Genomic DNA, 21,273 nt, shown 5'->3' on the forward strand with positions numbered 1-21,273 from the left:
TGTTTTCTTCCATTTCAGCTTCATTCTGACCAGGATAAGGGAGATGGATCCCTAAAATACATTTTGTCAGGAGATGGGGCTGGTACTCTTTTTATAATTGATGAGAAAACAGGAGATATTCATGCAACTCGGAGAATTGACAGGGAAGAGAAAGCATTTTACACCCTGCGTGCCCAAGCTATCAATAGAAGAACTTTGAGACCAGTGGAACCTGAGTCTGAGTTTGTCATCAAGATCCATGACATCAACGACAATGAACCAACATTTCCAGAAGAAGTTTACACTGCTAGTGTTCCTGAAATGTCAGTAGTAGGTGAGTTCTCTGTACTGAGGCACAAATGCCTTTTCTTCATTACTTGACAGATTATTTTCCCATCTTTTCGAAAGTCAGTCATGTGCAGAATTCTACCTGATGAGTTAAGTATTTTTCATTTTGACATATTTGTTCAAATAATGAAATGGCATTCAGAACCAGATTTTAATGATCTAAGATCTGTTTCTACTTGGAATGTCCAAATTATTAGCTTTACAGTTCTTTGGAATATAAATATTATAGTTAGTAGGCAATGGTGAATCATCCTCCTCCTTAGGAAATGTTAGAATAAGGTGACTAAATTAGCCTGTTGAAAGCTCAATATTTTTTTTCTTTCATTTTCACTGGAAGTTCCCAGTGGTGATAAACACTGAATGGAGAGCTGTCTCCACTCCCTCTGTGGGTGAGGAGAATTATATATTGACTCATGCATGTTGATGCACTGTCTGAAGATATTCTCCCTCTTTTTTTCTTTTCTTTCACTTTTTTACTGTATAGACAAATCCTCTCGTGCTTTCACTTCCTCCCTTAACTCCATCCAAAAGTGACACCTTCATGAATGTTAAACAGCTGTTTGAGTTATCTTTCTTCTCTTTGCAATGTATTTTCAGTTCCTATCTTAACTACAAAGTTGTGGCCTGGATCATGCCAGCTGGTGAATTTTATAACCAGTAACATTTTGGAATATGAGCTGTTATTGATATTAGCGCATACAATTCATTAAGAACAATTTTTAAAAAATTAAAAAGTATTATGTTTCTTTTCAAAATTAATATTAATTAATTAATTGTATAAGTGTAGCTACTTTAATATTAAATTTTAAAGAATCAGAAAACAAACAATGCATTCAATATAATTTTAGGCTACTCTTACCATTTTAATCACTTCTACTGCCTGAATAGGTCAAACAGGTATTTTAGATTACTAAATTAGCCTGTTGAGATGATAAGTTTTTAAGACATTTTATATATACAGGTATGGATGATTTAGTATTTAATTTCCAGGACCCTGGAAATGCTAAAAGAGAAAAAAAAAACAATTATTGAAAGAGAATGGCCTCAGCAAATCTGTGCAGCAATGTATGGAAGCATAATACTAATACCTTTTGTTCTCAATATTTCAATCTGTTTTCAGTTTATGATTGAATCAGTTTTTAAAATTCCAGCATTCAGCAAGTGGTTTTTATTGTAAAGGAAAATAAATTTTAAAAAGAAAGACAATGAAATCTGACAGATGATTGTGTAGGCCTGTACTGAAATCTCATCAAATCAGCCCACATAAAGAGAACTGAAAAGTCTTCCACCTTTACTGTTCCAAAATCTAACAAAATGTACTACCAGTTTACTAATATACTGGTCAGTTTTCTAAATTTCCATAAACATATACAGCTTTAGGCAGAACACCCTGAAAGTGCATCCTGAAAGAACATTTCTGGAGCTTTTTCTAGAGAAGCATTTGGCAAGATTACAGGAGGGCTGAAAAAGTATGTCTAAGAGTTTCAACTTTATTTCTCATATTCTTTCTGTAAATTCCAAAATGCATTGTTTAAAACATGATTGGAAAAATACAAGAAAATTACTTAGTGTTTTCATTAAATATTATGATATTATATAATAAGTTATAAGCTATTGTTTCTTCATTTCATCAGTCTCAATTCCATAAATAACTTTTTTTCTTTAAGTATTCTCAAACATTCATGGCATTATTTCAATGGTTCTGAAGTATTCAGATTGCAAGGTTCCAGTGTATCTGTACAGCTGCACATAGATCATAAAATTTTGAAACTGCAAAATGTCAGCATTAAAACAACAAAAAATGAGATAACATGATAAAAAAATTAGAAAACAATAATTTTTAGAAAAACAAGGAGCAACAAAAACATCAACTTGGGCCTACTTAGTGTGTTAACCTTGTATCTTACATAAATAGCTGTGCTGAAACAAATGGACTTCATTTTGACAATAAAATTATAATAATTAGGAGAATTATAACTCAGTTCAAATCCATCATGTTCCTGGATTTTAAAAATGCAGTCATTCAGCTGCTAGAGTGACTGTCTATCTGACAGGTAGCATTTCTTCTAGCTTTATTCCTTTTAGTTTTATGTCTTCTCCCTAGAGGTTTATATTCATCTGTGGTCCATGAGAGAATGACGTGATTTTATAAAGTATTCATCAAAGCTGATTCATTTCTTCATAATGCTAATTTAATTCTCCAACTTAAAAAAATCTACTCAGTAATCTGAAAACTAAAGGCTAAGTGAAGAAGGTGAGAAATCTAAAAGAATAAGATGCATAACACTTTTGAGAAAATATGGAATTAATCAGAAATTGTGAAGTCATTATGTTAAAATTCTTCACATTTTGGTACACCAATAATATATTATCACATCATTACTACAGAATATTTTTAAATTAGTGGTTTTTTCTGGCATCATACAATTCAAGAATTTTTAGTACAGCAACTTATATGAGAAATTTATGAAAAAAGGAACAATTACATTGTTTATTACAATTTCCCTTCCCCATTCAAAGGAAAATAGGAAGAAATTCCTACATTTCTCTATTTTTCCCTCTCTGGATTATTTTTTTTGGTTATAGTATTGTGAGCAGCCCATTACTTGCCCAGTACTGTTGGCCATGGGCTAAGAAATTGTCAGGCTTGATGTAAGGAATGCAGATAGAAATTGCAGTCTTGGATGTAATTACACAGTCTGTTGAGTGTCCCCTGTAGTAGTCACTTCTGTGAGAAAGTAGAAATAGTAAATTTTTCTATAAATGTCTGCAAACATTAAGAGGAGCTTATGATACTAATATTTTCACAGTGATGGTACCAGAAAGAGAAATTACAAAGCTAAATTACTATGGCCCTTATCTGAATAGAGATGAGTTATATGTTTCTATAAAAGGTGTGGTACTATCAGGACTGTAATATTTTAATTGTCTAACCCAGGATAGTCAGCATGGTGCGGCACTATGCTATATATTGGTAGTCTGAGAAAGAGAGGTATTGCTGGAACCACACCCTGCCTTTCCTGGGTCAGACCTGCCAAGCAGACAGAACACCACGTGAAGGATTCCCTATCGTCACTCTGTTCCACTTCGCTGAATGCCGTGACTTCAGGGATCGGGGAGAACGGTGACAAGTTCCTGCCCAGTCCTGCAGGTGCATCTATTCCATGACTACCTTGCTGTCACAGGTGCCCTTGCAGGGGAGGTGCTGATCTCCCCTCTCTGCTGATTTGCAATAGGACACAAGAAAATGGAGTGGAACTGTGTCAAGGGAAGATCTAATTAGACATTAGGAAAAGGTTCTTCATCAAGAGATTGGTCAGTCACTGGAGCAGGCTCCCCAGGAAAGTGTCAGAGTGTCTTGAATGCTTCTTTTAGTCATATGGTTCAGGTGAGAAGAAGGAAGTTGGACTTGATGACCCTTATGGGTCCTTTCCAACCCAGTATATGATATGATTCCATGGTAGAATTTTCCACCAAAAATACATCGATATTTTTAGAGAATGACTTGCACTCCTGCTACTATTGGTACATCCAAGTTCAATGATTGACTATCAATCAGGTGTGAAAGCTGGACCACTAGACAGACACATAAACATACCCAAACAGTGTTTTTTAAAATATCAGTTTATTCAAACCAACTGCACTGAGAAAGATCTTTATATATAAAAGTAGGATTGGTGAGTGGCAATAGGAAAATGGGGTGAAAAGAAAATTAAAATACATGCCACTTTCATTATCAAAGGTGAAAGAAGACCTTGTGCACATAGTGCAGATAGAGATCAGATGTGATGCCTCTTATTGGAGGCATCACATCTGATGGATGCAACACTGCAACAACACTGGAATAATTCTCTTTGTTCATTGTTTCTAGTTCCTGTGGAAGTTATCATAATCTTTTATATGTATTTTCACCACACAAGTGATGTTTAACAGATAGTAAATACTTAGTCTTTTTTTTTGTTTGTTATACTTTAAATCCATATCAGTCTTCAATATGACTACTAACTTACAACTTGTACCTGTGCCTTGTATTTATGTTATGCTGTGACTGTGTTCTCAAAACCTTGGCCGTCATCTGGTGACTGGATTCTCTGTCCTGGTGCTGAATATCAATGTTTCAAATGGGCTTAATCTTATCTCTACTTTAAGAAGTCAAAAAAACCCCAAAAGTGAATTATTCTGCAGTTTTTCCACTGTGTTGTCTACTTCTACACATCTGTACTGCAGCTACAATGGCGAGGTGTTCATATGAACCTTGTATGCACTTATCTGGATACCAGAAAGAAGACAAACATGGTATCACATCATACAAAGAAAAGAATGAAATGCTTATATGCCAAAAACTTGAAGTGATTGAAATCTGTGCACCCTTGGAGTACAGGGTTTGCTCCATCCTGAAGTTCCCTGTACTAGAAGGAACAATATCGTGATCAGGATGTCAGAAAAAACACTATTTAGTCTTTATCTACTCCATATGCCTCCATCCATAAACCTTATCAAGTCATGATGTAGCCATACACCAGCCTCTTTCAGACCACAACAGCAGTTTTTTCTTCCTCCGGCTGTGGTACTAACCAGACAGACACCGGAGGATATGGCTATTTCTGTTATCAAATAGAGTGTCTTGACAAAGGCCCATAAATTCTTTGTTGTCTTGTTCATCTTTCTTTTGTTGCTTATTAAACATTGAAAAGGCAGACATAAATGGGCCAACTTCAGGATCTCGCAGCTGGGTCAATATAGGAGAAGACAACTTATTCTCCTGAAGTCTTTGTACTGATTACTGGATTTTCATCTTCTTTCACTTTTTCCTTTCCTTACTTTCAGAGTTTGTGACCCAGAATATTCTTACGATTTTTATAACAGTCTTCTGCTCTGTCCATCATATTTTTTACCTATCTCTTTCTGCTCATTTGGAGATTTCTTTTCAGAACTGCAAATAGTCTATTTTCCTCTAGATGGATTTTCCTGTGGATTTTGCCTATTAGTGTATTTTAGAAAAGTTTTCAGAACTTTCTATTTGGATCTCTTTTTATATATTTATGTATCTTCACAGCCTATATATTCTATAATCATTCCTTATCCTTATTGCATCTTGTAACTTTTCTGCTTCTAAATTAGGGATATCAATATATGATTCAGAAGACGTAACCTCCTTTTGCCTTTAGATGTGATGTACAGGGTGCCCTGTTGGTCTGTCATATCTACCTCTTGTTATATATTTTTTCTTTCTCTTTAGACAGCAGTAAGAGCTGCTTAACTTTTTACCTTGTCTTCTTCTATACTGGCTCATTAGTGCTATTCACCAGTTCCCAATGCTTATCCTCTCTTCTATGGGATTCATCTTACAACACTTCCTTCTGGTTTCCTACTAACAAAGATATTTCAAAATCTTTTTTCATATAAAGTTCTCTCAACAAACCCTTTTGCATCTTCTGACTTAGGACATTTCAAAAACCCAAATGAGGATTTTTTTTTTTTTTTACAGAGTTTTATTTCACTCTGCACACAAATCCTGCCATTAGGAGATGAATCAAAAAGTTTAAAAAAACCCCAAAAACAAAACAAAAACCCACCAAGCTAAAACATTATTTTTCCTTAAAAAGGACATCTTAAAATAATTGACATTATCCACTCCTGTGTTTGTTTGCAACTTATTGTTTTCTAAGTTACAGGACTATCTTATAGTCCAAGATCTTTCTGACATTGAGGTCTCTTAACGCACAGCCCTTTTCAGCTCTTTTCTGTATTTTGCAGCTTGAAATAGATTATTTCAGAGGAAAACATGTGCCATTATTTCTGGGGAAAATAGGTGCCATTATTTCCTGTCTTTTCCACTAAAAAGAGCAGAAAATTTCTATTAATTTGGCTTGTTATTTGTATGGATAATTTACTGTAGAGGGTACTTGCTCTAGTTAAGTATCACATAACTCAGCTGGGAGTAAAGAAAATAAAACCTAAGTTTAGAATCCAGCTCTGCAGTGGATATTTTGTGGATTCCTTTTCCTAGATAATTATTTCCAGTGGTTTTGATCTAATATGTATGCATCATAAATGAATTGTGAGGTCAAAGTCATTAATACTTGTATTGTGCTTGAAGATGCTTGCAGAAAACAGCATCAAGGGCCAAATATATTAATTACTGTTATAGTCCTAGACTCTAGGGAAAGTTAAACACAGTTAAACACCATAATTAAAGTTATGTTAAAATATGCCTTCTGAGAACTACAATAATCTGACAAAAGACTGTTTGTTTCTGGGCCAAGTTTACCACTGTTGAATTCTAGTTCATGGTATGTAAAATAGGCAATTATGCAAGCAGAAAATAACAGAATTCACTGGTGTGTTACTAATAACATAGATGGTGCCTTATTCATAGATTCATAGTATGGCTACCGTTGGAAAGGACCTTAAAAGTCTTCCAGTTCCAACACCCCTGCCATGGTAGGGATGTCACCTACTGACCTCATTGCTCAGAACCCCATCCATCCAGGCCTTGAACGCTGCCAAAGATGGGACAGTTAAAGTTTCTCTGGGAAAGCTGTTCCAATGCCTCACCACCCTCACAGTAAATTTGTTCTTTATATCTAATCTAAACCTAGTCTCTTTCAGTTTGAAGCACTTCCCCCTTGTCCTATTACATGCCCTTGTAACGTGTTCATCTCCCTCTCTCCTGTATGTAATCACTGCCCCCTTTATGCACTGATGCAGAGTTCGGTTTAGGCTTTAAATTCTGAAGGTCAAAGACCAGCTTCATCAGAAGCAACCTGTGGCTATGTAAAAGACAGAGCAAGATCTAAACCAAGTGATGATCATTAAGTGATCCCTACACTGTAGTTTTTAAGCCCTGGCATAACTGATCATCTTCAATGCCTTTGGATTTCTGGTCCAGGTTTCAAACCAAAACAAACAATTCATTTGTTTTATTGAGCATCAGTGGTCTTCAGTGTACTGAAGCAAAGAAAAACCAGCTGGTGCTTTGACAGCTGATGTGCAGAATGTAATTGATACACTGATAGCACTACTCCTGTTCACTCCTGGATGTGGCTTCTGTCAGGTTTTTAAAGGAATTGCTGATCCCCCTGTGGAAACCTAGGGAGCACATCTATTTTCCTCTTATAGCAAGGGCTGAGATCAAAGGGCAGTTCTGCATCCTGAATAGCAGTTGGAAGTGTAGTAGTGCCCTTGCACTTCTCCTCCCAGGTACCTGACCCATAAAAGCCAAAGAGCTGAGGTAACATTAAAAAGTAAAGTTCAGCCTTACTGCATTTGGGTAATAGAGTGTACATTGTCCTGATCATAACCCACCAATTGCACAGTGTGATAGTGATGAAATTAAGGAGCAAAAGTCTCTTTTCACAGACTTTAAAGGGAATAAGTACAAATCTACACTTTTCAGAAGTTTCTGGGGTTTTTTCAGAAGTTTCAGAGTTTTTTTGAGGGGTGTATGTATGCAGCGATGTTCGTTCCAGCTGGAGAGAAGCATAGATGATATAATTTGCTCTGTTCCATGTGCATATGCACTGAGAGTATTAATTAATATATTCATTATGACACCCAAATAAGAAAATAGTAACTGTTAGACACATCTTATTAAAATATATTTTAAATTTATTAAACATTTACTTCAGTTTCCTTCCAAATTATTCTTCAAAATTGATTTTCCTTGTATTTTTAAACTAAAATGGAAGTCTCAAACAATTGACCTATTTATAGATATGTCTAGTTTTACAAAAGAAGGAAATGTGAAAACTATAAAAAAGAAATTATTCAGTTACATGTAATACAGACAAAGTATTTTCATGTATTTACAATGTAGAAGTTTCTGACTAACATATCAGGCTCTTGTGGCAGATGTCTTGATTATGACTGTTCTCTGTTGTTATGGATATGAAATGGAGGAGTTGCAAACTTTACTTGCACAATTCCATGTTGGTCAGTGTACTCAGTGGCTTGGGGGTTTTTTGCCTTTTTTTTAACTTGCAGCACTTCAGTTATTGAACATGATTTGTCTTGTCCTTCTTTTACACAACTGCTACTTCAGATAAGGTATTCTTTAGGAACAAGTACACATTCTAGCACTGCAGTTTCTCTATAGTAGTAGGATGGTCTGAAAGCGCATTTCAGAATCACGACAACACTGTTCAGAACTTAAATATATTAAACAGAAAGACCTATTCACCTTTTAGCAGAATAGTTATATAGACATATATCTACACATGGAGTTCAGCGTGGCTGAAGACATGAGACATTCGTGAATGATAGAGACAAAGCTTTTAGAACAGACCTATCATCCCCACATTCTTATTTTTGAAAAAAAAGTTCAGATTTTCAGATTCAGCCATATTCTAGATGGTTACCAAAACAATCTTTAATACAACAGAAAGTTATTTTCTCTTAATTTCTTTATACTTGTATAGCAATTTTTATCTTTTAAATTTTATTTTATGTTTGAGTCTTTTGTCTGTTCATGATTCTTTCCAATTCATGATTCACACCATTTTAACAGGAATAATATAACCAGGAATATGCCCATTTTGCCTTCTTAATGAGAAGCCAGTACTTTTAGGGACTCATTGAAATAAGTATTTAAATTCTCTAGCAGTTGAAAACTGAACATTTCAGAGAACTCATCTCTGTTTCAACAGTTAGGCACATGCTCATTCCCTTGATATTGGTGCTATGATTGAACAATGTACTTGTAAAAAGCGGGTTTGTTTTCCTGACCTAAAATCCCAAATAAATGGAGAAACAGCATTTACTTTTACTTGTTTTTCTATGTATGTTAGAATAACTATGTAATATAGACAGACAATGCAGATAATGCAAGGGAGTAAATATTGTGCCAAGTGTCCTGGATTTACAGGTGCCTTTTTTCATATTTGGTAGGGAAAAGAATTTTGAAAGAATTAGGATAAAAGGAGAAACAAGTTTTGAAGTCTCCTGATCCTCAGATTAGCCCGTGGCTGGCCAGTCATGTGCTTGTGATGATTGTTTTTCCTTTTTTTTTTTTTTTTAATTTTTTCCTATATACAAAACACAAATACCCCCCCCCCTTTTTTTTTTTTTTTTTATTTTTTCCTATATAGTTAAAATAGTGTCTGCACTTTATGGATGAACAATAGGGGGATCTTTGTTCATACTTTGTTTCTGTGTTGGAAAAGTTGAACAAGATGTAGAAAGTGTTTTGATTGTGGAAAAACTGTCAGTGGTAATGGCAAACATTTCATGTTTTAAATCATTGGTATATTCTCCTAAAATTTAGAGAATGTCTTTTAAGGTTAGGAAATTTTCTGTAATCTAAATAAGTAGCAGATTTCAAAGTTCATATGACAGTGTTTCTTCTGGTAATATATATCTATAGTAACACTTAGAAAGCAGGGAGATCTGATGACTTGTTTTTCAGAAGTTCCTGTTACCAGTTTAATCATCTTTTTCTGTCATGTTCCTGCATGTGTAGTTTCATATCATCCTGACATTATTGAACAAAATAAAAATAAAACAAACAACAAAACACCCCAAACCCATTCTAGGCAATGGAATGAAGGTATTTATTCCACTAAAAACAACATCTTCTGCAAAGAGGATGTGAATACATGAAATTACTGTTGCTAGGTAAGGATAAGAATTCAGCTCAGACATTGTTTACATTTTCTTATTAAAACTTAATCACACTTGTGGGATTAAGGAAGTTTCTTTTCAATTTATGCAGAAGGAGACCTGGAATAAGGAAGAATGTACCTAATGTTGACTAGAAGATCAAAAATAAATTCGGAAAATCCAATCAGTATTAGCTTAAATTTTCTTTGGTGTCTGTTGGAATGGAAATTAATGCTCTGACATTTCCATATAGTGTCACATGCAACTAAGTTGGCTTTGGATGTTTCAGGTACTTCTGTGGTCCAAGTTACAGCTACTGATGCCGATGACCCTTCATATGGAAATAGTGCCAGAATAATTTACAGCATACTTCAAGGGCAGCCATATTTCTCTGTGGAACCAGAAACAGGTAATGAAAAATTTAATTTTTTTTCATTTACCCTAAACTTTAAACTTTTTCTTTCATTTAAAAGACTTTAGATCACATAAAAATGTAATTAAAAACTAACTGAAATGAAGGAGCATTTCTTGCTTTTTCTCATGATTCATAACTTTTATAATACATATAAAAACTCAAGACATTTGAAATTATGAAGTATAAGTAATTTCACAGTGGGACTATTTATTGCTTAAGATTTAAATAGCAACATTTCTGATAAAGGCAGGAATAAAGATTTTTTCCTTAGAAAATATTGGGGTTTTTTCTGTAATGATTCTACTTAGATTAATAAAAGGTGTTCTTTATCCTAAACCTTTGGCACAAGTATCTTGAAGCATTTTTAGCATGAAACTGGAAAAGTACCTGTGTTGTAAAACAAGTACGCTACCAAGACATAGCCTGTAACAAAGACTACTATAAGACTACAATAAAACTTATGGACAGAAATTTGTACTTTGAAATATTAAGTGAATATTTTAGAGATTTATTTAAAGACTAATATAAAAAAAGATGCGGCAGATTGCTGCAGATAAGCAACAAATACATTATTAGCGATTCTGTTTTCCAATTTATTTCTTTTAGGAGTCATCAGGACTGCGTTGCCGAACATGAACAGAGAAAACAGGGAGCAATACCAAGTAGTTATTCAGGCAAAGGACATGGGAGGCCAGATGGGTGGATTATCAGGGACCACCACCGTGAACATCACACTGACTGATGTCAACGACAATCCACCTCGCTTCCCCCAGAGTAAGCTGCATTTAATAGTTGACTTGTGCAGTAAGAGTTAAGCAATCACCATCTGGTTTAATTTAGAGTAAATCTAGATTATGGGGGACACATAAACAAAAGGCTTATGTGCTGATTATTATTATTAAAGCAGTATATTAAATGTTAAAGCATTTTATTTTTTGTTAGGAAACAGTTACATGATGAAATGTAACTGCAGTAAACCAGGAATTCCTCCCAGGAATATGGGGAGCAAATAGTAGGTGGACTCGTAAGAGCATTAGAGCAATGTTTTTGCTTCTCTTACCTATTGCTTAAATCCTGCATGCTCTCCCACTGGAGAATAAAACATGTTGTAATTCTAGATACTCAGAAATGTTTGAATTGAGGTATCTGCTTAAATATTTAATCATGAAGAATGTGGAAAAGAAATTACTCAAAGGGAATCAGACAGATTTGTACTTTTCCAGCTACAGAACTACAAAACAACATAAAAATTTTCCCAAATTAAAGCAAATTACGTTTAACTTTTTTAGGGTTTTTTACAGCTTTAGTGAAGGTTTTTGTAATGCATTTTGCCTTTTGATAATACTGCTGTCAAGACTTTGTATCCTCAAAGCAAAATATAAAAATATTCTTGGTCTGTATCTGATATGGAAATATCAAACTATGAAGCATTGAACTTGTAACAGTTAAGCATTTTAAATACATTTGCAGCCTTTTGCATAAATTGAAGTTGCAATATTTGCACAATGATTTGGATTTACTTAATACATAAAGGATTTAGAGTATCCTCACCACACATTTTATAGACTCTGTATAATTCTACTCAATCCAGTAGTCACTGATGCACTCTTCTTGATCAAAATAACAGAATTAGCTTCAAATTATGCTCTTTATGGCAGAACTGGAGTACCTAATTATGCTCAATTTAATATTGAAGTTAATATATATGCGTTCAGCTAAGATGTTTATTAGCATGTAATTTCATACACACACTTGAAATAAAAAAAGTCATACATCATTGAGTAAGTAGAATTTGTGCGTTTCTACAAAGGTCGTATTCTGAACGGAATTTATTGTTAATTTATATTTTTTTTTCATTTTTCCACAATTTTTTAATTTATTATTTTTGTTGTTTCCATTTTTATATAGAAGATTGTGGTATTTCCATTATTGTGTAGGACAGGAATGCTGTATTACTCCTCTCTGGACACACTGAAGAAGACGATTCAAAGAGGTGTCAGGTTCAAAGCCTTACAGGAAAAAAAAAAACCCAAACAGTTAGACTTAAGACAGCACAGAAGCTTTAAAAGTGCATATTTATACTTTTCTTTTTCTCTTTTTTCTTGTTTCTTAAACAGCATGTTAAATTAGAAGTTAGAATGATGGAATCAACTTTCTAGACTATTTTAACATGACTTTTCTGGGATTCCAACATAATATTTGATATAGAGAAGGATTTGATGTAGCATCTCTGTATTTTTCTTTAATGTCAGTTTAAATCAGATGTGTCATTTGCTTTAAAGAAACTTAATTTTGCTCTCATGGGCTTTTGTTGTTGTTGTTTGATTTTTCTCTCTATTTTCTATCTGCCAATTTCTTTGTTAGATATAAATGCATGTTTCATTGGAGATGGAAACTAAAACATTTATAAAGATGACATATTTGACTAGATATATGAAAGTAAAAATAGCTATTGACTTTAAAAAAAACATATATTTAACCTCAAAATGGAAATAGACATTATAATAATTCATGATTTTAACATAGTTCAATGAGACTGCTGGAATTGAAATTGATTAAGTTAAATTATCTTTATTCTATTCCAATAATAAAAAATCAGATGTATTAGGTTAATGAAACAATAATATTCATATCTGATTTATAAATTATGAGGCTAAATATTAGAATGCCCATTATGTTCCCACAGGACTCAGCATATTACAGCTATATGTTTCAATAAAATGTTTCATATCAGCTTATATGTCACCCATAAGAAACTCATATTAAAATTGTGGAGAAATTAACATAATGTATTGTATCATACATTAAAAAAAATACATATAGAAGAACTTCTAATTATCCTGTTGTTTACATATTGAAGCAAGGATTCTTCAGAATATTTTTCTCTTCTTAAAAATATACTAAAGCCCACATAGATAACAGTGGTGATGAAAACTTTTTCAAGGTGAGGTCTTCAAAGACCTCATACATTGGATCTTTGTTTCAACTATAATATTTCCAAGTGTTCCCAAAGAAAGGAGATACTGTTGATCAGTGATAAACGAAAATGTGATTTATGGACTTAGAAGCCTGAGTCTGAATGAATCTCAGTGGACCTGAATTATGGCAGCCCATGTATCCTGTGGGACTATAGCCTGTAGTACTTTATAATATTTGCCCTTACATTATATGCCTATTCAAGAGTGAATGGAAGAAGGGTAAATGGAAAAATGAGATTGGTTTTTCATTCTTTATGACTGACTGAAGTATTTGCAATCCCAAGTGTGTAGACTTTAATCCTCAAGCTGATTTCTGCTCTCCTTAGTATATGGAAAAGTATTCCTTTCCTTGATCCTCCCATTTCTTTTCCTGACAGACAAATGAAAGGACATCATTCACTGGAGTAAATGCAAAGAGTAAACTACTTTTCTTGAGAAAAGGAAAATAAGATTGACAGCGGAGTTTTGCAAGGATGAATCTACTTTGGTGTACTTTGTATTCTGATACAGTGTCCAAAGCTGCACTGCATCCCATACTTAGTCAATGCGTTAAATGTATTCAGTGACAAAAGGAATAAAATTAAGTGTCTCATATTGTGGTGGAGATTTCTAGAAACGGATAGGCTAGATTAAAAATTACCTTTTAGATTATAAGTTTCTGGTTATTTTCCCTCTCTGTTTTCACTACCTTATTAGCAATTCATTATATGAGCTCTTACCACTTTATAGACTAAATAATGACTTGGGTATTGAACTGGGAGACAAAGTAGTGTCCACAAGGCATAGGGGTATAGTTTTGAGTGCTGAGGAAAAAAAAAAGTGGTGAGTAGTTGACACCTCATAAAAATATAACATATTAATTGGGGATAAAAAAAAGTCTTTCACCATAGTCTCCTATAGTGCTGCTTAAGTACTAAACTGGGGATAATTTCTCTTTTGCTTTTTTTTAATTAGGTGATTACAGAGTGATTCTCTACTAGCGAAGTACACGGGTTTAGATATTAGAGAAAGGTAATGGAAATATTAGAGAAAAGGCAGGATAAAATGCTCAATTGAACATCAAAATGTGACTGAACAAAAATAAACGTATATGAATAGAATGTGGGTGTACATGGCCATAAAGAATTCATTCTGCTGCTATATGTCCATTTCATAATAAAATATGCTGAAGTATATTAAGAAATTAAATTTAAATATTTCAATATTTTTCATTCAGTGTTTAATTGCAAACTAAATGTGAATGGTTTTTTTTCAATTATTGCATTTTTTGCTTTTTTAGGTTTCTCAAGTGGGAACATAATAACATAATAGAACAGAAAAAAATAACTCCGTAGAAGCAGAAAAAATCTCTAATGCCCCAAAAAATAATAGGGTTTTTTGTAGGAAGTGTCACTCTGTAGCTGGCTTATAATACACCAATAATCCTCAAATGACTCATGCTTTCCTGAGTTATGATAAAATCACATTGCCAGTGACCTTCCCATACAGCCATGCCAATCTCTCCCCATGATTCTTCTTGATTGCACAAAACTAATATGCCCTTAATGGACTTTTCTGTACTACTTGTTTGGGGAATGTATTTATGTGTTGCACTTTTTGTGCAGCCTGTTCAGCTTTTTACTGTTGTGGTTGCTGCCCTTTACCATTTCCATTTTTGTGTTATTTCAAGCATACCTCTAACTCCTTTAACTTAGGTAGTCTCTCAGTAGAACAGAAAATCTTGAAAAACTTAACAAAGGCCATAGAAGAAAATGTTTTCCAAGAGAGATTTGATGAATTCACTTTCATCTTTGGAATGACAACTGTAGATGCATTAATTTTAAAATACTTTTTCTGAGAATTCTTCATAGCGCATTATGTCCCCCCCGTGTTTTTCTAGCGTATGTTCCAACAGATGGGATCAAATATCTCAATGCTTATTTACAGTTTTCACACTAAGGCTAGGACATAGGATGCTAAAATATATGGTAAGATACTTATTTCAATTTACTGCAGGATGTCTGAATGATGACAGTTTTATTCCTATGTATTTTATCAGCTGTATGACACTACCATAAAGGGATATAACTGAGATAAGAAAAGTAGCACAACCTAAGAATTGTAATATTCATAAGCCTATTTAAGTCTGAATTAACTGCTTTAACAAGGCACAATTTCTGCTTGTAGATTTCTAGAACACCTCCCCCTGCATTAATGTGTTATTCAAATTTATTTAATATGATATCTTACTATCTAATTTTGAAAGCTGAAATGTCAGCCTGTTGCACAGAATTGGCCAGCAAAATCAAGGAATTGTATTCTTGTTATTGTTTCCATGATGAAATACATATAATATATATCTCAAAGATTGCCCTTAGATATTAAGGGGTAAAAAAGAAGTGTGAAACCTGGCAAGCACATTAAGCAGTCTTTCCAGATGATATTTCAGGAATGAAAGAAAAACAAGGACAAGAAACTTAAAAGGAAAAGAAAGGCAGGATGAGTGCAGATGATTCTTCTCTCAGATAGAATAAAGGTCTTTCTCAACCCTGTTTTCTATGAATGTGTTTTCTACAATTTTGTTTTCAGTCTTCTATATAAAACTTTCTTCTGGATAGTTCTCTGCATTGTATTTTGTCCATTGTCTCGGTATTAAATGGCAAGTTCTCTAGAACAAAAGAATACACAAAATTATGTTATCAGCTGTTGTGTCACACAGTGCTACTTCATGCACATGTACTGGCTTGTGGGGGTCCTGAATGGCTCTTTGTCTCTTGGACAGGTACCATCCATCTCCGCATTCCTGAGTCCTCCCCAGTTGGGACAGCCATTGGCAGTGTTAAAGCTACAGATGCGGACACTGGGAAAAATGCAGAAGTAGAGTACAGAATCATAGATGGTGATGGGACTGATATGTTTGATATTGTGACACAGAAGGACACGCAGGAAGGCATCATCACTGTGCGAAAGGTGTCTATTAACAGCATTCACTAAATGATTTTGATGTCAATGTTATGTCACATGCATTCGTTGCTTACATTATGTGATAACACATGCTAATTGCTTAACATTTGCAAGCAATCCCCATCAGTGACTGAAAGGTACTATTTGCTTTTAAGATGAACAGGAAATAAAAGGTGGTGACCATATCTAAGATGCATCATAGGTTAAAAGCCTTGTTGTAAGCAAAGCATGAAAAAGTGGACCAGTCCCAATGTGTTAGCACTAATTATCTCTGTGATTTCAAATGCAGACTTCTTATGTATTTCTATAACCTGTTTTCTTCAGCAAGCAATCAGCAGCTCACTCACTAATCAGAGACACAGATTTTCCTTCTCTGTGAGATTCTCATCTACTTGGGTGAAATGAGATCTGTCTGCCAGAACACAGACATGAGTTGCAAACGATACGGTTTTGTTCCGTTTCCAATGTGTGAGAGGGCTGCCACATGAGCAGTGTGTATGTAATGAAGGTGTTGTTCTTGGTCCAGAGCTAGCTTCAGTTCTGCCCTCTGTCTTCCATTGTCATAGCATTTTCAGATGCTTGTCTTCTAAGTCCAAGATCTCACACGTAGAAATGCCACTCTCCTACTCCTCAAAAATTTCCCTTCCAGAATTCCCTTGGTCCTTGTCTTTGGGACTTTGAGATGAACTTCAAAGAGTTCAGGCACCATTTTTTACATAAATCACTGTTTATATTAGCTTTCCAAACAAATGTCCTTAAGCATAGAATAATGAAATAAACAGTGATACAAAAGATACCTTCACATCTCTTGATAATGGCAACCAAGGAAGAGAGAAGTTCTGCAAAGAGTGTTGTTCCTTTTCAATTTCTGTGTTTTATTGTGTTCATAGTCAGTGTAGTTTTTTATCTGGGAAAAAATCCCAAAGTTTGAGGTCTTATATTTTTTCTTTTCCTAGTTTGTGAAGACTTCTCTTGAGATGCTCTTTTCTTGCTTGCTTCAGATTTTCACACAATTATATTAAATCAATAGCATCTTGAAAAACAAGTCTAGTAGCTGAATCAAGCTCAAGAAATTTCCTAAATTATAATACAGCGGTTCCAAAAACATCAATAAATACTAATGAACAAGATCTTCTGATTCTGTTATTAACAGTCTGACAGAATTTGCATTTTTCAGGATGCTCTCTCAGTCATGAATAAGTAGTTTATTCAATACCACAGACAACAGCACTAACAAGCAAGGAAGGAGATGAGAATGCTGAGTTCATTGATTCATTAAAATAGTCCCTTTTTTTGTTGTTATTTACCCACTTTGATTGTAATTTCTGTTTTCAGTGGTGAATAACTACAAATAGCTTGTGTTCCTTTACAAAGCCTGCAAGTTATTAAGTCTAAATTTATTATGTTTTGTAAAATAACTTTTTCTATACAATTTTTCTATACAATTTCTCACAGACAAAATGATTGATTTTCCACAATTTCATATATTTGAGCAAGACTTTTCTTCATTACTGTGGATGTGCTGGAATGCCTGTATAATCCACAGGTTTCATAAACATGTTTTTTGCACTGTAGGTGGAAAAGATGCCCAAATTGGATGTGAATGTTACAGTAGCAAGTTTATATATTCATGGTGCACATTCTGCCAGATCAAACCAATTAGAATAAGTCAGGACAACCATGTCTTCTTTGCTTTTAGGATTGAAGCCAGTGTCCCTTAACAGCTGAATGATACACTTTACAGACACAGCAATAGCCTCAGATCTAGGTTAAATAGTTGCTTTTCTCATTTGTATTCATAGATACTCTCCCATCTGCTCTGACTACTTTTTTAAAACAAGTCTGGGGCAGTGGGGAAACTCATTCTTTTGCTGGACTGTATCTTTCTGCTTTTGAATAGTGTATTTAAATATCTAACCTGTCACTTTGGCATCTTTAGTGAACATTAATTAGTATTTAAAAGCAGCTAGGCAGAAAAAAATAAGCCATCAACCACCCATTTTGATGAATGAAAACCACCAGTTCTATATCTCTCTGAGAATCTGTGGGAGTTAATAAAGTCTTCTTTGTGTCAGAAAGGTAGATTTTCAGCTTGCTCATTTCCTTAGAATCATTAATTAGCTAACACTTTTCATCTATGACAGCTAGAAAAATTTGAAGGAATAGAATTATTTTCTCTCCAAAATGATTTCTAATTATAACTGTGAACTGCTCCTCCTCCCATTTTAAAAAGGAACTGCTGACAAAAATGTCAAATATATTTAAAAAAAAAACCCTCTGATGTCGGATTCATTAAATTAAATGAAAAGGAACAAGATTAAACCCCACTGTTTCTCTAAATATAGAGAGCATTGACACATACACCTTCCTCAAAAGACACCTAAAGTATTCCTGATATTTAAGGCCTGCTATATGGGCTTGACAATAAGAATACTCTGGTCATTTTGATTATCTAAGCGTTTACAGAATTTCCTATGAAAAATTAGTGTTAAATATCTTATTCTGGAATGTTTGTATTTCCAGTCAGTATCTCATGTGTTTTACACAGGTATATGATTGTTTCAAATCCATATTCTTGTGAAACAGCTGCAGAATTCCCTGAATAATTGGTTAATTTCTACTGAAAATCTTGTTGTCATTCATGCTGAGATAATTTAACTAATATACAGGAAAAGTTACTTATTCTGAAAACAATGTTATTTCTTATTAGACAAAGTGACTCCTGTGGTGGGGAAAATATTAACTGTGTTGGTGTTCCCACAATGCAGGGGCAGGATCTAATAAGGCTTGAGCCCTCTTCAGTTTCCATTATGTACATACGTCGACATTTGCCAATATGTAAATCCAATTTAATAAAATTTATCACAATTTTCATTTTTAGCCACTGGACTATGAGACAAGACGACTTTATACTTTGAAAGTAGAAGCTGAAAATACCCATGTGGATCCCCGTTTCTATTACCTTGGGCCTTTCAAAGACACAATTATTGTGAAAATCTCTGTAGAAGATGTAGACGAACCTCCTGTTTTCAGCAGGTCTTCTTACCTTTTTGAGGTGCATGAAGATATTGAGCTGGGGACAATAATAGGAACGGTAATGGCACGAGATCCTGATTCTGCCTCAAGTCCAATAAGGTAATACTTCAGTGTCTGTAAACACATTATTTGCTAAAGAAATTAAGATAAATAGTAATACAACATTAATTTCACATAGAGGCTTTTTCTATTATTTATTAGTGTCCCAGAGATAGACAGAATTAAGAATGGTGCTATCTGTAAACCTAAAAATATGTCAGGCAACAAAAATTTACTTGCACACAAGAGACACTCAAAAATATTTTCCAGTGCCACAATTCATAAAAACTTGATTTCAAGTAGGCCCATCAGGATTGCTTTTTACTTCGCACTGGGAAAAGCTTTTAGAGTGCTGATGAAACAAGTTCTAGTCTTCAATAAAACTAACATTATGTATGAAGTAAAATGAAATGCTTACCATATAAGCCAAACAGTCTTAAATATAATTTCTCTAGAAAATAGCAGGATTTTTTTTATTCTAGTTAAGCGTTATTAAAGTTAGTGAGTAGTAAAAAAAAAAACAAAAACATTTGAGTAAGTCTTTATTGCATTATCAGAAGTTTTCATTGGCTGTTCTAATTTCCTTTTTTTGGTTGTTTTTATTATGTTATTTCATTTTGGCGTTGACTTTTTTATTGGGGTTTTATTTGTTTGTCTCTCATTTTTAGTGCAATTGTGTGTAGTGGAGTGAGCAAACAACAGCCACCAAAACTGTATAGATGCTATTTTCATATGACAGCATTTTTTTATTTGGCTTAATTTAGTTAAGTACTATAAATGAAACCAGACGCACTTGATGAACAGTTTAGATCACTCATAAATTTTCATAGAAACATAAACATTTGTTTCTATTGTACTATACAAGGGTGCTATTTAGCTTTTTAAAAAAATTGGCCCAATTCTAACACATATTCTAAAAATCATTCTGTATTTGGCAAAATCCTACATTTAATTCCAAATCAAAGGTTCAATTATAATTTGAAGGCAATATTAAATATTAAAAAAAATTAAAAAAAAAAAACAGGAAAGAGAAATTTTCTGATACTACTGTTAGTGGACATCATGACTGCCAGAAGTGTAGCAACTATAGAAATATAGAAGGTCTTTTAACATCTATACATGGAAGTTCTGCATGGGGACTTATTTTTATACAAGTTGTTTTGTTTTGTTTTGTTTTTATCTTGATCCCTAGTGAATTAATACAACCTGAATAGTAGAAGCTGAGCTTATAGCAATACTTTTGAACAGCTTGTAAATTACCCGTCAGTCTCAGTCTGAAGAAACAGTATATCAAAGACCATTTTCCTTTTAGGATTAAATTTATTCTTTAAGTAGACATTGAAGTACTGATTTTTTAAAATAATTCTCCTATATTGTAAAAGCTTCAATTATCAAATATTACAGTATTGTATCACATTCTTAAAATCCAAATTTTAATTCCTTGTTCTATGGATCTAACCTTCAGAATTTTCAGAAGTATTTATAGAAACTAAATATATGTCTTTCAAAACCAGCCTTTGTAATATAGAACATAAAACCTGTAATGACTTGTGAAATATATGTTTTCTTTGACTTTTTATAATTTTGATGATACTTTTTATTTTGTCATATTTAGGTTTTCTCTGGATCGTCACACTGACCTTGACAGGATATTTAACATTCATTCTGGAAATGGGTCCATCTATACTTCTAAGCCCCTTGACCGTGAGATATCCCAATGGCACAATCTTAGTGTTATAGCAGCTGAGATTAGTAAGCTAATTTGGTTTTTCTTTTTCCTTTCAGTTTTCCTTAGCCTGTAAAGTTACAGCTGCAACTTTGTGATGAAAACATCTCTCCTTTATTTTCCCCGTCCCTTTATACTAGATGCTCTGGAAAAGTGAACTGTGGGGCGGCTAACAGCAGCTGTCTCCTCATTGTTCTTTTCCTCACCTA

At 33.8% G+C, this 21,273-nt stretch overlaps 1 protein-coding gene across 1 annotated transcript in view; it reads left to right on the forward strand.

Annotated features, from left to right (window-relative positions):
* LOC121332092 (cadherin-10) overlaps positions 1–21,273 on the forward strand; it is a 93,067-nt gene that overhangs the window by 59,494 nt on the left and 12,300 nt on the right. The window contains exons 3-8 of the mRNA XM_041397176.1: positions 19–313; positions 10,217–10,336; positions 10,949–11,116; positions 16,082–16,269; positions 19,145–19,398; positions 20,954–21,090. Coding sequence (XP_041253110.1) covers positions 19–313; positions 10,217–10,336; positions 10,949–11,116; positions 16,082–16,269; positions 19,145–19,398; positions 20,954–21,090 — 1,162 coding nt within the window. The remainder of the gene's footprint in view (positions 1–18; positions 314–10,216; positions 10,337–10,948; positions 11,117–16,081; positions 16,270–19,144; positions 19,399–20,953; positions 21,091–21,273) is intronic.

This window comes from Onychostruthus taczanowskii, unplaced genomic scaffold (assembly GCF_017590055.1).
Source record: "Onychostruthus taczanowskii isolate IOZ18803 unplaced genomic scaffold, ASM1759005v1 scaffold137, whole genome shotgun sequence".
In the NCBI taxonomy this organism is placed as follows: Eukaryota; Metazoa; Chordata; class Aves; order Passeriformes; family Passeridae; genus Onychostruthus; species Onychostruthus taczanowskii.